The following is a 21,134-nucleotide window of genomic DNA, read 5'->3' as shown; positions in this document are numbered from 1 at the left end:
TCTGCAGAGTGGGAACTGAATCCAGGAACTCCTGACTGATGGGTTAGAGTGTTATTACTAAACCATGGTTGATAATATTGCCCTGAATCACTCCGGAAAATGGTAATAAATCACAGGCCCCTTCAAACTGCCAGCCTTGGAAATACCAGGGCAAAACATCCCCCTTTAACTCATCTTGTGTTCTTCCTAAGCGAGCAGTATTCATTTCCAAGTATTGCTCGGCTTATTTAACACTGGTTTTACCCTCTGGGTAAGCAAATGCCCCTCAGCTTAAAACTAAAAATCAATTTTCTCTCTCTGTCAATAACCGGCTAACTCACTGTCTACACTCAAAGGGGGTCTACAGCCCCCATCACTGCTATTGGAAAGAGCAGCCGAGGGGTGAATTGGTGGCAGGGTAACAGTGGGTGGTGCCAAGGACAGGGGCATGGAGGGGTGACAGTAAATGGAATGACTGGCTAGACCAGGCTGCAATGTGGCAGATTCAGCCTCAGCAGTCTGGAGGTGGGCCATGGAGGAACCACCTTCAGTACTTGGTCTCCAAACAGCCTGGCACGTGACTCTGCACCACCCTCTCGAGTGCTCTAAGAGCAACAAGGGCCAGTCAAACCTGCCTCCCTAGAATAGAGGTCTCAACACATGCAGTGATAGCTGTAGAGTCATACAGCACAGAAACAGACCCTTCGGTCCAACCTATCCATGCTAAACATAATTGCGAACTAAATTAGTCCCACCTGCCTGCGCTTGGCCCATATCCTTCCAAACCTTTCTTATTCATGTACTTATCTAAGTGACTTTTAAACATTGTAATTGTACCTGCATCCACCACTTCCTCAGGAAGTTCATTACACACACAGACCACCCGCTGTGTAAAAAGGTTGTCCCTCAAGTCTTCTCTAAATCTCTCTCCTCTCAGCTTAAAAATATGCCTTCTAGTCCTGAAATCCCTCACTCTAGGGAAAACAACACCTGCCATTTACCTTATCTGTACCCCTCATGATTTTATAAATATCTGTAACTTCATCTCTCAACCTCCAATGAGAAAAGCCCCAGCCTTTCTTTATAGGTTAAATCTTCCATACTCGGCAACATCCTGGTAAATCTTGCCCCAGGGAGCTGAACCACAAACTCTACAGATTTTCTCATCACCCTGTTCAGAGATGACATCACACACCTCTGGAGCAAGTGGGACTTGATCCGAGACCACCTAGTACAGAGGTAGGAACACTACCACTGAGCCACACAAGTTCCAGAGCTAAAACTTAGGCTTTCTTTGTCTTGACCTCAGAAGATTTGAAGGGTTGATAATCTCGAGTTATTTAAGATGATTAACCGATCTGACAGGATGGGTAGAGAGAAACGATCTCCGCTGGTGGGAAAGTCCAAAGCAAAGGGGCATAATTTATCATTCAAACTGTGGAAGTGTCAGAGGGCAGAATTGAGGACTCAGAGATCCTGGCAAGGGAGGGGTGTGGTTGTGGAGATTGATTGGGTGAGGGATATATGGAGGGGGGAGGGTACGGCATTTGGGAGGGACGGAGAGATTTGACGGCAAGGATTAAATCCTTAAAGACTTGTCTTTCATCCTGGCCTCCGCCATCTTCAGTGTTCCTCAGCATCAACCTACCTCCTTCCCAAGCCAGCCTCTGGCACCTCCTGCACCAGGTAGGAACTGGAACGATTTCTTCGTGCCTGGGGGCGAAGAGATTGGAAAGAGATAGCTTTCCTCAGATGTGCCAATGGGGACGCCTAGTAGAAGATGACAGAATTGCACTGAACCCACTCCATGCATGTTTCATGCTGGCATTAACACTTTACTTCTGACTACAAACACACAAGTGAAAAGCAACAGCCTCATTAATAAGAGTTCATGATTTGTCAGTGAAACTTCCACCACCCCTTACCCGCAAGTCTCAAGGGATTATTAGGCCTTCAAGACAAAAATAAATTCGCCAACAGACTCCCCGCCCACCGTGCAACTTCCCCCCCCACCCCCGACCCCACTGAGGTCATCATCAAGCAAGAGTCCAGGACAGGTTGGTTCCCCACTACATGTCACAGTGAATGAACAACGTTCCTGTCTCCTGCCAGAAATCCCCATTCCCCTTCAGAATCCGGGGGTCTCCGGGAGCTTGTGTGAGTATTGAGCGCCTCTCTAAGATCTAATATCGCCTCTAGTCTCCCTCTAAACTCTCCCCAGTTAAACACTCTCAGCTGTCTGTGGATTTAGACCATAAGATAGAGCAGCCCATCAAGTCTTATCCGCCATTCCATCATGGCTGCTATGTATCTCAAACCCATTCTCCTGTTTTCTCCCTGTAACCCTTGTCCGCCTTATAAATCTCTATCTTAAATACACTCAACGATTTGGCCTCCTCAGCCGTCTGCGACAATGAGTTCTGCAGATTCACCACCCTCTGGCTGAAGAAATTCCTTCCCATCTCAGTTCTAAAGGGTTGTCCCTTCATTCTGAGGCTGTGCTCTCATTTTCTAGTTTCTCCTACATTCAGTCTATCCAGGCCTCCCAGTATTCTTTAAGTTTAAATCAGATCCTCCCTCATCCTCCTAAACTCCACTGAGTACAGATCCAGAGTCCTCAACCACTCCTCATATTACAGGCCCTTCATCCCCAGGATCATTCTCGCAAAGCTCCTCTGGACTACCTCCAACACCAGCATATCCTTCCTTAGGTACCATTCCTAAAACTCTTGTAATATTCCAGAGTTTGACCAGAGCCTTATACAGCCTCAGCAGTATATCCCTGCTCATGTATTCTAGCCCTTTCAAAATGAATGCTCACATTGCATTTGCCTTCCTAGCTGCCAACTGAGCCTGTATGTTAACCTTAACAGAATCCTTAAATAGGACCCCAAAGTCCCTTTGCGTTTCAGATTTTTGAAGTCTTTCCTCATTTAGAAAATAGTCTATACCTCTTTCCTTCCCACCAAAGTGCATGGCCTTACACTCTCCCACATTGCATTCAATCTGCCACTTCTTTGCCCACTCTCCTAATATGCCCAAGTCTTTCTGCAGCCTCCCCACTTCCTCAACACTACCTGTCCCTTTACCTACTTTTGGGTCTTCTGCAGACTTAAATGTTCTCACAGCCCAATTCTATTTGAACCGTACAACACAGTAAAGGACCATTTGGCCTGCTGTGCTGATGCTGACCCTTCGATCGAGGTTTCCATTCAGCCCCAATCACTTGCTCTTTCCCACTAACCCTGAAAATTGTTTCCCCTAGAATCTTTTCTGAACCCTGACAGAAACAGATGGTTCAGTTTGTCTCCACCATCTCTTTAGGTAACACATTCCAGATGATAATAACGCTTGACCTAAAAGAATCTTCACCTCCCCTCTCGTTCTGTTGGTAAACCTGCATTCCTCACTCCTGCCAATTGTAGCAATATCACCTTATTCATTCTGATCAAAACACCTCATTATTTTGGACAGTCCTATCTTTCTCCCTCCAGGAGGTTCCTACTGGCTGGAGGTAGCACCTTCTGAAAGGGATAGAGGATTACTTTGAGTTTACCGAAGCAGTTCCAACTCTGTTTGCATACAGGAATAGTGAAGCCTTGCTTCCACTGCACAGGATTGGTTAGATTTCTTGGTTGATGTACTCTGTATATCAGGGAAGATACTACTTTTGTGAATTGGAATGTGAATTGGATTGAGGATTGTGAATCTTTGGAATTTGGTACCACAGAGGGGTGTGAGAGCTTTGAATGTGTTTTATAGATTTCTGACACCAGTGGCATACAGGATTACCAGGTTGGGGATGGTAAATGGGCATCGAAATGTTTGATCAGTCATGATCACACTGAATGATGGGGCAAGCTCAGTGGGCTGAATAGCCTACTCCGATATTTCATGTGGCTCAATGTGTACAGCCCACACCTCCTCTGATTGTAATGTTCCGAAGAGAGATAATCAGTAACAATCTGCCCTGGACCACCCATGTTGATGAGACGGTCAAGAAAGCACAACAATGCCTCTACTTCCCTCAGGAGGCTAAGGAAATTCAGCATGTCCATAAGGACACTCACCAACTTTTACAGATGTACCATAAAAGCATTCTACCTGGGTGCATCATGGCCTGGTACAGCAACTGCTCTGTCCAGGACTGTGAGAAACTAGAGAGGATTGTGAACACAGACCTGTCCATTATGGAAGCCAACATTCCATCTATTGATTCCATCTATACTTCTTGATGCCTTGAAAATGCAGCTAACGGTATCAAAGACTCCTCCCACTCTGGTTATAATCTCTTACAAACTCTTCCATCAGGCAGAAGATACAAAAGCTTAAACACAATACCAACAGGTTCAAGAACAGCTTCTTCCCTGCTGTTATTAGACTTCTGAATGGACCACTCTAATGTAATGTTAATCTTTTCATGCACCTCCTCTGCAGCCATAACTTTGTATTCCTCGCTCTATTCAATCACCCTGTGATCTTTGTATGGTAAGGTCTGCCCATATTGCATGAAAAACAAAACTTTTCACTGTACTGGGGTACATGTAAAACAACAATAAATCAAATCAACTCAAAAATCAAAATCCCAGCTCTATATCTTGGTCATATTTACATCAAGTCTTCACTGAAAAGAATTTTAACTACTTTTCTGTCTGACTCCTTTCTCAAAAAAAACTCCCTCTGCCCATGCTTATTTCAATCTTTCCTGAAGGTTATATCTCCTCTGTTCTGAGATTAATGTTTCTGCTCTTCCACCAGTGATTTTAATACAGAGAGTAGAAGTGCCCACCTTATCACAGTGTGGATTATTTACATTAGAAAGACGGAGGTTGAGGAGGAGCCTGATTGAGGTCTACAAAATCATGAGAAGTATAGACAGGGTGGATAGCAAGAAGCTTTTTCCCAGAGTGGGGCACTCAATTACTAGGAGTCACGATTTCAAGGTGAGAGGGGAAAAGTTTAAGGGAGATATGCATGGAAAGTTCTTTATGCAGAGTTTGGGTGCCTGGAATGTGTTGCCAACGGAGGTGGTAGAGGTGGGCACTATAGCGTCATTTAAGATGTATCTAGATAGATACATGAATGGGCAGGGAGTAGAGGAATACAGGTCCTTAGAAAATAGGCGACAGGTTTAGATAGAGGATCTGGATCAGCGCAGGCTTGGAGGGTCGAAGGGCCTGTTCCTGTGCTGTAATTTTCTTTGTTCTTTGTTCTAATAGTCAACAGAGAGCTGGGATAATTAGGGACGTTTTCAGGATTGCAACCTGTAACTAGTGGAGCGCCACAAGGATCAGGGCTGGGGGCACAGTTAATTACAATGTGTAATGACTTAGATAGGGAAAGCGAGTGTACGTTTGCCAAGTCAACATTAAAAGTAGGTGGGAGAGCATGTACCCGGATTAACACAAGCGGTCTGCATAAGGATATGGACAACTTAAGTGAATGGGCAAAAACTTGGCATATGGAATATAATGCGAGGAACTGTGAGGTTATGCACATTGGCAGGAAGGATAGAGGAACTGAATATTATTAAAATGGATAAAGACTGCAGAAAGCTGCAGCACAGAGAGATTTTAGAAGTCCTTGTGCACAAATCTGAAAACAATAGCATAAATGTTCAGCAGGTAATAGGGAAGGCAATGGAATGCTGGCCTTTATTTCAAAGGGAATAGAGTATGTAAGTGAAGAGGTTTTATTGAAACTATACAAGGTGCTAGTCAGACAACTGCAAGAATACTGTGAATTGTTTGGGTTCCTTATCTAAGGGAAGATATATTGGTATTGGAGGCAGTTCAGAGAAGGTTCAACTCAGCTGATGGCGTGTATGGACAGACTGTCCTATGAGGAGAAACTGAGTAGGTTGGGTTCATACTCAGTGCAGTTTAAAAGAATGAGAGAAGACCTTATTGAAACACACAAGATTCTTATGGGATTGACAGGGAGAGGTTGTTTCTCCTTGTGGGAGAGTGGAGGACCCAAGGACCTCATCTCAGAGTAAGGGGTTGCCCTGTTAGCAAAGACATGAGGAGGAATTTCTTCCCTCAGAGGGTAATGAACCTGCAGAATCTTTTTCTGCAGAAGGCTGTCAAGGCTGATATTAAGTATATTCAAGGCTGAAACAGACAAATCTTTAATCAGGAAGTGAATCAAGGGGTTCTGGGGAAAAGGTAGAAAAGTGATGTTGAGGATTATCAAATCAGCCATGGTCTTATCGAATGGTGCAGCAGACTTGATGGTCTGAATAACCTATCTTTGCTTCTAGGTCATATGGTCTAACTAACTGACCAGTCAACTCGCTAACTCTGCAGGATCTTGCTACATTAAATTGGGGCTCCCTCTGACAATACCAATGCCAACTTCACTGAAAAGCAAGCCTAGGGGCATTTGGAGGGCGTGACTGGGCACTACCTTAATGGAGGTTCTCTCGTGGTCAAAGTCAGGATGATCCCCCCAACCCCTCCTCCACAGTGTGGGACTCTAGCATTATGCAGAGCGTTCAAACACTTAACATCAAGCCCTTTCAACAGAGGCTTAACAGCAACCCAGGTCAGGCAGGAGATAGTCAAACCATGAGCAACTCAGAGTGCGGTGGGTGTAACTGAGCAGCTGAGACAGGATTTGCAGGCAGAAACTTTGAATTGAAAAACGGTTAGACAGCAAATCTAGGCTGGCAACAGTGGAATGAATGTGGAGGTTAAGGGAGGGACTAGTGTTTGATGGAGGCAGTGTGGGAGGGTTGAAGGACGACAGCAAATAAGGACAGCGTACACCTCAGGATGAGAATTTTAAAATGCACCCGGCTCCAAGTGTGGAACAGTGGAATAGGGTGCACATTGCGTGTTGGTATGGGCGACCTGAGAGAACTTTGAGGGTCAAGTACATAGTGTGGGGGACTGGACAGGGGGATATCCCTGAAATGTTATCTTTATGCTGCCCCATCTGGCCACAATCATCAGGTTGTGGATCAGCAGTTTGCCCAGTCCAAGCTGATATACATATACGGCTGGCTGCGTGGTAGCTTTCTCTTAGAAGGCCCAGCAGGTGGAGCTCACGTGCTGTCAATACTCATGGCCTAAGGTGACCAGATGAGCAGACAGGACAGAAAATAGGCTGTTTACACAGCAACCAGGAGCAGGATTAGGCCATTCAGCCCTCCCAGCGTACTCTATCATTCAAAACCTGGGTTTGGGAGTTTCCCCTGAACTCCCAATGGGTTTATCCCTGATTATCTAAAGGTGGTGCTGTGGGTATGGGTGAAGTGGAGGGGTAGTTGGAGTTAGATGTCAGGCCATCTGCGATTTAATTCAAAGTCTCTGCTTGCAAATCCTGTCTCAGCTGCTCAGTTACATCCACTTCACTCTGAGCTACTCATGGTCTGACTATCTCCTGCCTGACCTGAGTTGCTGTTAAGCCTCTGTGAAAGGGCTTGATGTTAAGTGTTTGAACATTCTGCACAATTCTAGAGACCCACACCGTGGAGGAGGGGTAAGGGGGATCAACATGACTTTGACCATGAGAGAACTTCCATTAAAGTACCGCCCATCATGCCCTCCCAACGCCCCTGGACTTACTTTTCAGCGAAGGTGACATTGTTATGTCAGAGGAGCCCCAATTTAACACAGCATGATCTCACAAATAGTTAGCAAGATGATTAGTTAGACCATAAGACCTAGAAGCAAAGATAGGGGCATTCAGCCCATCGAGTGTGCTACACCATTCAGACGGATTGAATGGCCTGCTCCTGTTCATGTTTATAGTGCCTAGGCCTGGATTTCCCACAAGAGTGGAAAGAATACCTCCACAGCAACCAACTTATCAAAACTCATCCATAATTTTCAAACACCTCGGTGAGGTCATCTCTCAGTCTGCCCAGTCTTTAATCTTTCCTGTTAATTACTTACTGTCTACTGTTCTCGCGGATACTCTCTGATCTTATTTACAGAGTTTCTATGCCTTATGCCCGAAAGCTGGAGAAGTTGCAGGGTAAGTAAGATTGGAAACGACTTGAAGATTTCGGTGCTGGATCTCTGTGAGAGGCGCAGTACCCACCAGCTGGAGAGACTGGAGAGAAGGATTCTTCCTCAGCCTTGCTTCAATCTCCTCGCTGCTCTTCACTGCAGGCTGAGGGTTCGCTGACGGGGGGCTAAGCTGCTCCATACTGGCCGAGCGGAGCTTGCTTAGTTTCCTGACGGCACTGTGGCCAATGGAAGAGAAATAGGCCTTCAGGGCGGAGCGTGGTCTCTGCTGGCTCTCAGTAACACGCCAAGATTCAGGGCTGTAGCCGGGGTCTCTGCACCACAAAACAGAGTGTCAGTCACAGGTCACTCACACAGAGAGGTCACAATTTTAGGATAAGGCGGGGACAGATTTAAAACAGAGATGAGGAGGAATTACATGATATTAAGAAACAATTGGAGGCACTGGATACTGCAAAGGCTATGAACCTTGACAACATTCCAGCAATAGGACTGGAGTGGGCACAGTGGCTCAGTGGTTAGCATTGCTGCTTCACATCTCCAGAGACCTGGGTTTGATTCCACCTTTGGGTGACTGTGTAGAGTTTGCACATTCTCTCTGTGTGGGTTTCCTCCAGGTGCTCTGGTTTCCTTCTACAGTCCAAAGATGTGCAAGGCGTGGTGGACTGGCTATGCTAAATTGCCCACAGTGTTCAGGGATGTGTAAGTTAGGTGGATTACAGGGAAAGGGTAGGGGGATTGCCCTGGGTAGGGTGCTCTGAGGATCAGTGTGGGCGTACTGGGCTGAAGGGCCTGTTTCTGCACTGTAGCAATTTGATGAGTGTGCTCCAGAACTTGCTGTTCCCCTAGCCAAGCTGTTCCAGTACAGTTACAACACTGGTATCTACCCAACAATGTGGAAAATTGCCCCAGTACGTCCTGTACACAAAAAGCAGGACAAATCCATCCCGGCCAATTACCGTCCCATCAGTCTCCTCTCCATCATCAGTGAAGTGATGGAAGGTGTCATTGACAGTGCTATCAAGCAGCACCTGCTCAGTGACACCCAATTTGGGTTCTGCCAGAGCCACTCAGCTCCTGACCTCATTATAGCCTTGGTTCAAACATGGATCAGGAGCTGAATTCCAGAGAGGAGGTGAGAGTGACAGCTGTTGACATCAAGGCTAAATTTGACTGAGTGTGGCACTAAGGAACTTGCAGGAATGGTGTTCCCATGTGTCTGCTGTTCTTGTCCTTCTGGATGGAAGTGATTGTGGGTTTGGAAGGTAATAAAATGTGAGGCTGGATGAACACAGCAGGCCAAGCAGCATCTCAGGAGCACAAAAGCTGACGTTTCGGGCCTAGACCCTTCATCAGAGGGTCTTCACCCCTCTGATGAAGGGTCTAGGCCCGAAACGTCAGCTTTTGTGCTCCTGAGATGCTGCTTGGCCTGCTGTGTTCATCCAGCCTCACATTTTATTATCTTGGAATTCTCCAGCATCTGCAGTTCCCATTATCTCTGTGGGTTTGGAAGGTGCTGGTTGAGGATATTTGGTGAATTTCTGCAGTGCATCTTGTAGACAGTACACATTGCTGCTACTGAGCATCAGTGGTGGAGGGGCTGAATGCTTGTGGATGTAGTGCCAATCAAGTGGGCTGCTTTGTCCTGGATGGTGTCAAGCTTCCTGAGTGTTGTTGGGGCTGCACTCATCCAGGCAAGTGGGGTGTATTCCATCCCACTCCTGACTTCTGCATTGTCGATGGTGGACATTCTTTTGGGGAGCCAGTAGATGAGTTACTCACAATTCCCTTTCAATTTCAGCCTGTGTAAGGAGAACCCCAGCTTCTCTCAGTAGTCTTCCCCACAATAGAAACCTTCTATTCCCTCTGTTACTGTGAGCATTTCACTGAACTTGAAATAAATTAAACTGCATTGCTATAATAACATTCACATGTCAGGACATCTCAAAGTATTTCACAGCCATGAAGTCCTCTTTAACTATGATCACTGCTATAATGGTGCAAACATGGCCACCAATCTCCACACAGAAAGATCCCAAAAACAGCCATGTGTAGTCAGTTGGTTGAAGGATAAATACTGGCCCTGAAATAACTCCCCACTTCTTCTCCCAAAAGTGTTCTGGGATCTTTAACATCTACTCAACAGGGAAGACAAGACTTCATTGTAATGCTGAAAGACAGTGCCTCTGACAGGGTGGTGCTCCCTCAGCACTGACCCTCGGGCAATGCGGCATGTCCTCAGTACTGACCCTCTGACAGTGCTGCATTCTCTCAGTACTGATCCTCCAACAGTGCGGCACTCCCTCAGTACTGACCCTGCGACAATGCGGCCCTCCCACAGCACTGATACTCTGACAGTGCTGTGCTCCCTCAGTGCTTACCCTCCGACCGTGTGGTGCTCCCTCAGCACCTGCCCTATGATAGTGCAGCATGTCCTCAGTGCTGACCCTCCGAAAGTTTGGCACTCCCTCACTACTGACCCTCCAACAGTGCGGCACTCCCTCAGTACTGACCCTCCAACAGTGCGGCACTCCCTCAGTACTGACCCTCCCACAGTGCAGCACTCCCTCAGCACTGACCCTCCGACAGTGCAGCCCTCCCACAGCACTGACCCTCTGGCAGTGCGGCGCTCCCTCAGTGCGTAGCCTCCAACAGTGTGGTGCTCCCTCAGCACTGACCCTCTGACAGTGTGGCACGCCCTCAGTACTGCGCTGCACTCTCAGCCTGGATGATGTGTTTGTGTCTATGGAGTGGAGGAGTGGAGCAACATTGTGAGCCGGAGGAGAGAGTACACCCTACTGATGCCTGAGTGAGGGAGATGCTGTCCAGTATAAACTCATTCCTGTGACAAACCCAGGACCCACTGGAGCTTGTCAACTACTCCTGGGCCTTGAGCTAGAGCATCAGGCCAACTCGGGGTGGACACAGAGAGGTGACTTGGTCCTGACACAGAGAGGGGAGAATGTAGACTCACATTAACACTTGGTTGTCCTCTGAAGCACAGCTGGTCGAGTGGTGGGCAGGACTCTTTCTGCAGACGTATGGCCTGTTCCCGGACTGATAGGCAGCGGGATCTGCCTCAGGAGGCTGTGCCAATCCCTGACACTCCCGAAGATCTGAAGCTCCGGCTGGATTTGGCTCCTCCGGTCTATCAGTGTTGTCGCGGGGCCATATCCTCACCTTTGGGAGCTTCCGTTCTGCTAAAATAGAGAGGAACTGCAACAGCATGTAGGCTGCCTTAACCATCACCATCCACACGGATCTATGCCACACCATGTTCTCACATTCTCCCCATGCCTCCCAATGACCTCTCATACACCCAATGCCCTTTCATACATCCAATGTCTCCTCTCCTCCCGTGGTCCCTTTCCACCCCATGCCATCTCATACAAATCATGTTCCCTGTCCTCACCATGCCCTCGCATACACCCCATGTCCCAATGCCTCCCCATGCCCTTTACCTCCCCATCCCGTCTCACGTACCCCATGTCCCCTCCCAACCCCAATGTCCCCTCTCACACATTCAAACCCCTTCTGATCTTCATGCCCTCTTGTTGTCCATTCCTTGGCACTATTCCACTTATTACCACCACACTTCCTTATGCCAGGCCATGTCCTCTCCTACTCCCTACGCTCCATTGCACCTCCTCAAACAACCCCTGTTCCCCCATACTCATTAATCCAGCCTATGTCCCCACATACTCCCATTCTGTTCTATTCCTCCTATTTATCCCAGATAGCTATTCAGCCACTATCCACTGAGCACAGCCCTCAACACCCCTGTAATAGAAAATGGGAAATAACAGCTGTAGCAACCAAATAAAACTATGATCCAATTTAGTGTCCAAGATGTTTTGCTCCTTCACAGGATGAGAGTGTCACTAGCTGGGCCAGTATTTACTGCTCCTCCCAACTGCCCTTGACAAGGTGGCACTGAGCTGCCTGTTTAAACCACTGCAAGTCATTCGGTGCAGATAGAAAAGCCCACCATGTGCTGTTGGTGACAGCGAAGGAACAACAATATATTTCCAAGTCAGAATGGTGAGTGGTTTGGAAGGGAACACTGCAGGGGGTGGTGTTCCCAAGTATCTGCTGCCTTGTCCTTCTGGATGGAAGTGGTTGTGGGTTTGGAAGGTGATGTCTGAGGATCTTTGGTGAATTTCTGCAGTGCATCTTGTAGATGGTACACACTGCTGCTACTGAGCACCGGTGGTGGAGGGAGTGGATGTGGCACCAATCCAGTGGGGACTGCTTTATCCTGGATGGTGTCAAGCTTCTTAAGACTATAGTATGAAGGAGAAGAAGTAGGCCGTTCAGCGACTTTCAGTATGCTCAGCCATTAAATGAGACCATATACTATGGCAAAGTATAAGGCTGTACTCTTTGGCAGGAAGAATAGAGGAGCTGAATATTATTCAAACGGAGAAAGGCTGCGGAAAGATACAGAACAGAGCGATTTGGGAGTCCTTGTCCACAAATCACATAAACGTAGCACCCAAGTTTAGGGGCTGATAGGGAAGATAAATGGAATGCTGGCCTTTATTTCAAAGGGAATGGAATATAAATGTAAGGAGGCTTTGCTTAAACTACACAAAGCCATTCACATAGTCAGACCCCAGCTGGATACTGTGAACAGTTTTAGCCCTGTATCTAAGGAAAGATAAATTGGTATCGGAGGCAGTCCAGAGAAGGTTTACTCGGCTGATCCCGGGGATGAGGGGACTGTCTTGTGAGGAGAGGCTGAGTAGGTTGGGTTTGTACTCAGTGGGGTTTAAGAGAATGAGAGGAGACCTGATTGAAACACTGAAGATCCTTATGGGGTACGACAGGGAGGGGTTGTTTCCCCTGGTGGGAGAATCTAACGGAAAGAAGGCATCATCTCAGAGTAAAGGGTCACCCATTTAAGACAGACGAGGAGGAATTTCTTCTCTGAGACAACAGTGAATCTATGGAATTCTCTCCCACAGAGGGCTGTTGAGGCTGGGCCATTAAGTATATCCACAGCTGAGACAGACAGATCTATATTAGGGTGCGGATTTTAATCAGTATGGGGAAAAAGGCAGGCAAGTGGAGTTGAGAATTGTCAGATCAGCCCCGATCTCATTGAATCGCAGAGCAGACTCAATGGGCTGAAAGGATTACTCCTGATCCCACCATCACCACTGTTATCATTCCTATTGTCTTTTGGATGGAGGGTCCTCATCATTTGTTCCACTGACTTGCCCCTCCTTTCTATGCCAACAGAATTAAAAACTCTCCAGACCCTTTCAGTTCTGAAAAGGAGACATACTGGTCTCAAAATGTTAACACTGTTTCTTTATCCACTGAGTTTCTCAGCAGTTTGTGTTATAAGCTACAGATTGTGCTGGATTTTGCTGCTGTTGCTGTTCTACAGCGCCTCATGGATGCCCAGCCTTGAGTTGCTGGACCTGTTTGAAGTCTGTCCCATTTAGCATGGGAGGTTATTCTCAATGTGAAGGCAGGATTTAGTCTCCACTAGGACTGTGCAATGGTCCCCCTCACTGATACTGTCATGGACAGGTACAGCAGATTGGTAAAATGAGGTCAAAACCGAAAGAACTGCAAACAGCAGTGGAAGAAGGGCAAATAAATAACAAGGGAGATTGCCGGCTTTATATATAGCCAAGAAATTTTACTAAACGTACATCTAACATTCGCTGGAACATGAATATAAATTGTGAATTGAGTCTTGAGCTCCAGCTGTGTTGGCTGGTGGGTTGCACCTTGGCGAACGTGTGACCAATTTTGCCCCCATTTGCTACTCGTGGCAGTGTACTACAGATCCATGGGCAGCCCAGGGATGAGCTTGTTCTGTTTGGGCAGGTCATGGGGGAGGGTCGCCTCACTGACTGGGGTCGTGCGGAGGGGTCCCTCACTGACTGGGGTCGTGGGGAACGGGACCCTTACCAACTGGGGTCATGGGGGAGAGTCCCCTCAGTAAGTGGGTTTGCAACTCAAGGCTGGGCATCCATGAGGCCCCAACGTAAACCCCGTTTCCAACCCTGCGCACTGATGTCTCTAGCTCTGTACCCTACCCGTGTGGAATAAGTACAGACTTTGAACCGAGGAGACCATTCCTGAACAATATCCAAACTCCGGCGCTGACCACACTGACCACAATATCCTGCACGCGACCATTCCACAGGCCTAAGCTCTCAGATAGGATATGGGTTGTCCACTTACCTGTTTTACTGAGGTCTTTCTCAGCAGTCTTCTTGGATGTGGACATTCCCTCAACATCAACACTGCTCCAACTATTCCCAGTTTTGCTGACTTCGATAGACCCATCGTACTCAGAGGGGGAGAGCCCGCTGTTTGGATTCATGGGCCAATGGGTCGCCATGGAGAGTCTCCCCATGCTGGGGGTCCGTCTTCCCAAGCTCTGGCCTGAGCTATCGGCCAGTGGGTCCCTCAGGCAGGGAGGGTCTGAATCAGGCAGTGGGTGGGCACCGGGTTCTGAAGGGCACGAGGCCCATGTGTGGTCACGTGGCACCTGTCGCTGAGGGTGAAGGGAAGAAGCTTCTAGAAGGGATGGGGTGTCGGGCGGTCTCCCTGCATCACCCTGTGGAGATGGGCAGCTGCCAGGGTGTGTGATGTGGCTGTCTGTGTCGGTGAGCAGCACTCTGCCCTGCTGGCATGAGCCTGGCTTATCTTTGCTGCCCGGCGGCCTCTTCAGTGACGGGTGCCGGCTGCAACCCTTAACTGGGAGGTTTGGGGGGAGCGCGGGGTTTGTCTCAGGTTCCCTAGGTCCACCTCGGGCCTCCTCTCCCTGCCCGTTTCCAAGACCCCTCATGCCACTTTCCAGAGGAAGGGGCAGGCACGACAAGCTGGAGACCCCCTGGCTCTGGTCAGGGCTGTGATCGGGCCTCCCTACTGGGCATGGTGATGCAGGATGGGGCAGTTGCTGTTGCTTCTTCTTGTAAAGGGAGTGCATCTCCAGAACCTGTTCTGAGTTTAGGTCTGCTTCAGGACTGACCCCTGGCACACAAACACTGGAATCAGCACACCGTCCCAGTCGGCCAGTGCTCTCAACTCCACAGCACTGCTGGCCACAGACTCTCCCCCTCTCCTCCATCTCCGCTCTGGACCCTGACCCACAATCGGCCGGGGCTGTCCGAGGATCGGAGGGGGCACCGTTCTCCCCAAGGTCACTCTTTGGCGAGTCTATGTGAGGGGCAGGGGCTCCGACATTTCCTGCTCTCCGTCCCTCGCTGCCTGACACGACAACGTGGTAGCATGATGTGACTCTCGTGCCTTTACAATCCTCCCTTTCTGTGTCGCCTGGGCTGCAAGCAGTCACGCCAATCACAGGGATGTCATCGATGGAAGTCACATCGCCAATGTAGGTCTCCCTAATGGGCTCGATTGTGATCCTTGGCCCTGACAGAAGAGCCCCACAAGGTATGGTTCTGGGAGTCAGCGAGGAAACCACATCTCCAGGCCCCACACTCAGGCTGGGCACAGGATCCCGGGGAATTTCCAGCTGACCGGGGAGGTAGACCTCCTCACCCAGGGCTCTGAGCCTGGGATCCGGAAATTCATAGGAAGGGGGCTCAAGCCCACCCACCGCCGGCTCTGAAATGATGTAGAAGCCACAAGAGCTACACTTACCGTCAATGCAGAAGGCGGGGAGAGAAGGGGGGAGAGACGCTGCACCAGCTGGTATCTCACTGCTGGCGTGTGGGACAGCATTGCCCCGTGGCCGGGGAGCTTTGCCACGTGCTTTAACAGCGTCTTCCACGTCGACCCTCAGCAAGCCCTCCTTCCTGGGCAATCGATAGGCTGGGAGGCCAGGCAGGTCCCTAGTCACCCGGTGGCCCGAGGGCTCAGCCCGGCATCTTCTCTGCAGCTGGTAGCAGTCCTCAGCCTCCTGGATCGACTCGTCCTCAAACCTCACGCGGCTCGGCGATTGGCTCCATTTTTCCCACCCTCCGTGATGGGGTTTGCCACCGGGGGCGCCTAGACAGGACCACTCTCTGGAGGTGGGCCCCCTCTTTGGTGGCGAGCTGCCATCCACATGGGCATCCCTGTGCAGTGGGGTGGAAACACACCAGATATTTTGCCAGGCTGCACTCAACCAAGAGGCCAATCCACTGCAGTACTGAAGCAGATGAGGGGGCACCATATGGGCATGTATACAAACTCACTGCCTATCTCCACATCTCACAGCTAGACCACACACCAGCTCCCTCTCTTATGCACTATAGATCAACAAAGACTCAGCACTGCCGCCAACATAAAGAGTTTGTGTAACCTGGGTGGACCCTCCGAGTGACACTGCATCAATTCCTCCGCTCCGCCCCCTCCCCCCTACAACTCCAGGAGCCAGGCTAAATTCCCCACCGCAGTGGCTGACAGAGTGCCACACTGTCAGAGGTACAGTCCTCCTGTTGCAACATTAAACCAGAGTCCGCTTCCCTCAGGTGGATACAAAAATTGCAAAAGACTCAGAGTTAGTTGGAACTGCCAATGCTGGAGAATCTGAGATAACAAGGTGTAGAGCTGGATGAACACAGCCGGCCAAACAACATCAGAGGACCAGGAGGGCTGATGTTTCGGGCCTAGACCCTTCTTCAGAAATGGGGGAGGGGAAGGGGGTTCTGAAATAAATAGGGAGAGGGGGAGGCAGATAGAAGATGATTGAAGGAGAAGTTAGGCGGATAGAAGACAGACAAGTCAAAAATGCGGGGTTGGAGCCAGTGTAGGTGAATGTAGGTGGGGAGTTAGGGAGGGGATAGGCCAGTCCAGGGAGGATGGACAGGTCAAGGAGAAGGGATGAGGTTGGTGGGTAGGAGATGGGGGTGGGGCTTGAGGTGGGAGCAATGGTTAGGGAGGCAGGGACTAGCTGGGCTAGTTTTGGGATGTTGTAGGGAGAGGGGAGATTTTGAAACTTGTGAAGTCAACATTGATACCCTTGGGCTGCAGGGTTCCCAAGCAAAATATGAAATGTTGTTCCTGCATCTTTCGGGTGGCGTCATTATGGCAATGCAGGAAGCCCAGGATGGACATGTTGTCCAAGGTGTCGGTGGGGGGTGGAATTGAAATGGTTCGAGACTGGGAAGTGTAGTTGTTTGTTGGGAACTGAGCGTTGGTGTTCTGCAAAGTGGTCCCCAAGCCTCTGCTTGGTTTCCCCAATGTAGAGGGGACCACAATGTGAACAGCAGATACAGTATACCACATTAGCAGATGTGCAGGTGAACATCTGTTTGATGTGGAAGGTCTTCTGAGGGCCAGGGATGGGGGTAAGGGGGGAGGTGCAGGGACAGGTGTAGCACTTGCTCCGGTTGCAGGGAAAAGTGCCGGGGGTGGTGGGTCTGGAGGGGATTGTGGAGCATACAAGGGAGTCATGGAGAGAGTGGTCCCTCCGGAAAGCAGATAAGGGTGGAGAGGGAAAAATGATTTTGTTAGTGAGGTAAGATTGCAGATGGCGGAAATGTCGGAGGATGATGTGTTGGATTCGGAGGTTGATGGGGTGGTATATGAGGACGAGGGGGATTCTGTTTTAGTTGAAAGACTCACTCGGTTGATTCCTGGCGTAGACGAGTCATTTTACACTGAAAGGTTCAGCAAATAGGGCATGCACTGTTGGAGTTTCAAAAACTGAAGGATGATTTTTTTCTCCACTATACATCAGTTTGCTGGATCGCCTGGACCTAGTAACCTTCTGGGGAAGGTGGGGGTGAGTTGCCTTCTTGAACCACTGCAGTGCATGTGCTGTAGACAGACCCACAATGCCCTTACGGGGGAAATCACAGGATTGTGACCCAGTGACAGAAGGGACAATGATATATTTCCAAGTCAGGAGGGTGAGCGGCTTGGAGGGGAACCACAGTACACCCAGATGGAACTTGTCAGGGTGGATGCTAAGTATATTTGCCCTGTGAGAGAGTTTAAAAACTAAAGGCGTAGATTACGGATGAGAGATCGCTGTGCAAGATGGGGATGAGGAATTGACAGTCTTTTCCATTGGCGTTTTGAATTCTCTCCCCCAGCAAGCAGTGGAAGCTGGTTCACTGGACACATTTGAAAGTAAAGCAGATAAATTTTTAACCAATGGGGAAGTTGAGGGGTCCTGAGGGAGAGGTTGGAGGTATTTGCAAGTCCATGAGATTGAGGTTGCAACTGCGTCAACTATAATCTTATCAGACACCAGAGCAGACGCAAGGCCCCGAATGGCCTGCTCGTGATCAAAGAGGAAGGTATTTACGGACAAGCTGCTGTCCCTGCCAGTGCCCCCACTTCCCCTGCCTTTAAGAAGTTGAGGAGCATGGGCCCACATTCTCTGCAGAAGGGAATTATTGACAAAGGGAGGCTCACACAAGGTCTGAGGGAACAACATTGACACCGAGTGTGGAAGGTGAATGGGTCACTCCAAAACAGGAGGGATAATCCCCGACAGGACCACACACACAGTCACAGCTCAGCTTGCCCAAATTTTCAAACCACTTACACAGACATCACTATCCTCTCCTGCCTCGCTCAGGAAAATACCATCGCAGATGAACTGAATACTGCTCCAGTGACTCGGTTCCCCAGATTAGAACAGCACATCTCGCGATTTGAAACTGGGGAGCCTCAGCCACAAATCAAAACAAATTCACAGTCTCATGGGTATCCCCACCCTACGTGTCTCCCCATCGCCATTGAAGAAAGAACAAAGAAAATTACAGAACAGGAACAGGCCCTTTGCCCCTCCAAGCCTGCACCGATCCAGATCCTCTGTCTAAACCTGTCATCTATTTTCTAAGGGTCTGTATCCCTTTGCTCCCTGCCATCCATGTACCTGTCCAGATATGTCTTAAAAGACACTATCGTGTCTGCGTCTACCACCTCCGCTGACAACGCGTTCCAGGCACCCAACACCCGCCGCATAAAGAACTTTCCGCACATATCTCCCATAAACTTTCCTCCTCTTACGTTGAACTCATGACCCCTAGTAATTGAGTCCCCCACTCTGGGAAAAAGCTTCTTGCTATCCACCTTTTCTACACCCCTCCTGATTTTATAGACCTCAGTCAGGTCCCCCTTCAATCTCCGTCTTTCCATTGAAAATAATCCTAATCTCCTCAACCTTTCTTCATAGCTAGCGCCCTCCATACAGGCAACATCCTGGTGAACCTCCTCTTCACCCTCTCCAAAGCATTCACATCCTTTTGGTAATGTGGCAACCAGAACTGTACACAGTACTCTTTGGCCGAACCAAAGTCTTACACAACTGTAACATGACCTGCCAACTCTTGTATTCAATACCCCGTCCAATGAAGGAAAGCATGCCGTATGCCTTCTTGACCACTCTATTGACCTGCGTTGCCATCTTCGGCGAACAGTGGACCTGAACACCCAGATCTCTCTGTACATCAGGACTCTTTCCCCAGGACTTTTCCATTTACTGTATAGCTTGCTCTTGAACTGGATTTTCCAAAATGCATCACCTCACATTTGCCTGGATTGAACTCCATCTGCTATTTATCTGCCCAACTCTCTAATCTATCTATCTATATTCTGCTGGGGGACAGCTACAGATTTTTCCCACCATTCATCTCCTGATGGTGCTGACCCTCACTGGGTGGCAGAGACCCCCATGCCCTCCTCTTCTGAAGGTACTGACCCTCACTGGGGGACAGAGACTCCTCTGCTCTCCTCCCCTGAAGATGCTGACCCTTACTGGGGGACACAGGCCCCACTGCTCTTCTCTCCTGAAGGTGCTGACCCTCATTGGGGGACACAGACCCCACTGCTCTCCTCTCCTGAAGGTGCTGGCACTTACTGGGGGACACAGACCCCACTGCTCTTCTCTCCTGAAGGTGCTGACCCTCACTGGGGGACACAGACCCCACTGCTCTTCTCTCCAGAAGGTGCTGATCCTCAATGGAGGCAGGGGACACAGACCAATGTACCGCAATCCCCTTGTCCTTTGACCAAGTTGCGTTGCCAGGTTTTGTTTGATGGAGTTCCTGAAGGTGGCACTGAGATGTTTACTACATTAAATTTGTCCCGGTCATGAAATTCCCCCGGCCTAAGGAAGAGGCACCTGTCATTAACTGTATGTATATTCCTCATGATTGTTCAAACTTCTATAAGGTCACACCTCAACCTCCAACGCTCCAGAGAATTTGATGTTTGTTTGTGATGGCCTCCTGCTTTTCCCCAGTGAATACATTGGAGATGTAGTTTACACACAGAGAACCCATTATTGACTTCGACCACTTACTGAGGGCTCCGCTCGATGGGTAGAATGCTGTGATCTGCTTTCAGAGGACTGGCTCGGGCCTTCATTCGAGCTCTCTCGAGTAGCAGCTTTGCCTGCTCGTGTCTGCGACTCAGGGGCAGCTGGCCAGGCGACACAAAGGTTCTGTCAGTGAGATTAGGAACACACAGTGATTAGTACCGAGGTTAAGCTGAGCATCACAGAAACAGACACACACACCACATACACTACACACACACACACACACACACACACACACACACACACACACACATATATATACAGACACACCCATACGTATATAAAGACAGGCAAATATGCACACAGATATACAGACACACACACAAAGACTGAAACACACATACGTATATACAGACAAACACATATATACAGACACATGCACATACAGACATACACACACACGCACACACACATATATACAGACACACACACAAACACGTATATACAGACACACACAAACACAGATATACAGACACACACGCGCGTACATACAGACAGACAGACACAAACCCAGATATACAGACACACACACGCGTACATACAGACAGCAAACACACACACAGATTACAGACACACACATGTACATACAGACACACACACAAACACAGATATACAGACACACACATACATACAGACAGGCAAACACACACACAGATATACAGACACACACACACGTACATACAGACACACATGCGTAGCCACGCACACACACGTATATACACACACATATACACAAACACACGTATATATACACACACTCACGTATACATACACATATAAACATACACACGTATATGCACACAAACACACGTATACACACACACGTATATACACACACATATATACACACACATATGTACACACATATATATACACACATATATATACACACATATATATACACACATATATATACACACATATATATA

At 48.7% G+C, this 21,134-nt stretch overlaps 1 protein-coding gene across 1 annotated transcript in view; it reads right to left on the bottom strand.

Moving 5' to 3' along the window:
* The window catches only part of LOC125456289 (uncharacterized), a 60,160-nt gene that overhangs the window by 14,355 nt on the left and 24,671 nt on the right, over positions 1-21,134 (bottom strand). The window contains exons 5-9 of the mRNA XM_059648229.1: positions 20,188-20,328; positions 14,012-16,003; positions 10,930-11,265; positions 8,029-8,269; positions 1,628-1,749 (exon numbers count right to left, since the gene is read on the bottom strand). Of these exons, the coding sequence (XP_059504212.1) occupies positions 1,628-1,749; positions 8,029-8,269; positions 10,930-11,265; positions 14,012-16,003; positions 20,188-20,328 (2,832 nt within the window). The remainder of the gene's footprint in view (positions 1-1,627; positions 1,750-8,028; positions 8,270-10,929; positions 11,266-14,011; positions 16,004-20,187; positions 20,329-21,134) is intronic.

This window comes from Stegostoma tigrinum, chromosome 8 (genome assembly GCF_030684315.1).
Source record: "Stegostoma tigrinum isolate sSteTig4 chromosome 8, sSteTig4.hap1, whole genome shotgun sequence".
NCBI classification, from domain to species: Eukaryota; Metazoa; Chordata; class Chondrichthyes; order Orectolobiformes; family Stegostomatidae; genus Stegostoma; species Stegostoma tigrinum.
The sequence above is the reverse complement of the archived record's forward strand: the minus strand, read 5'-3'. Positions and strand labels throughout refer to the sequence as shown.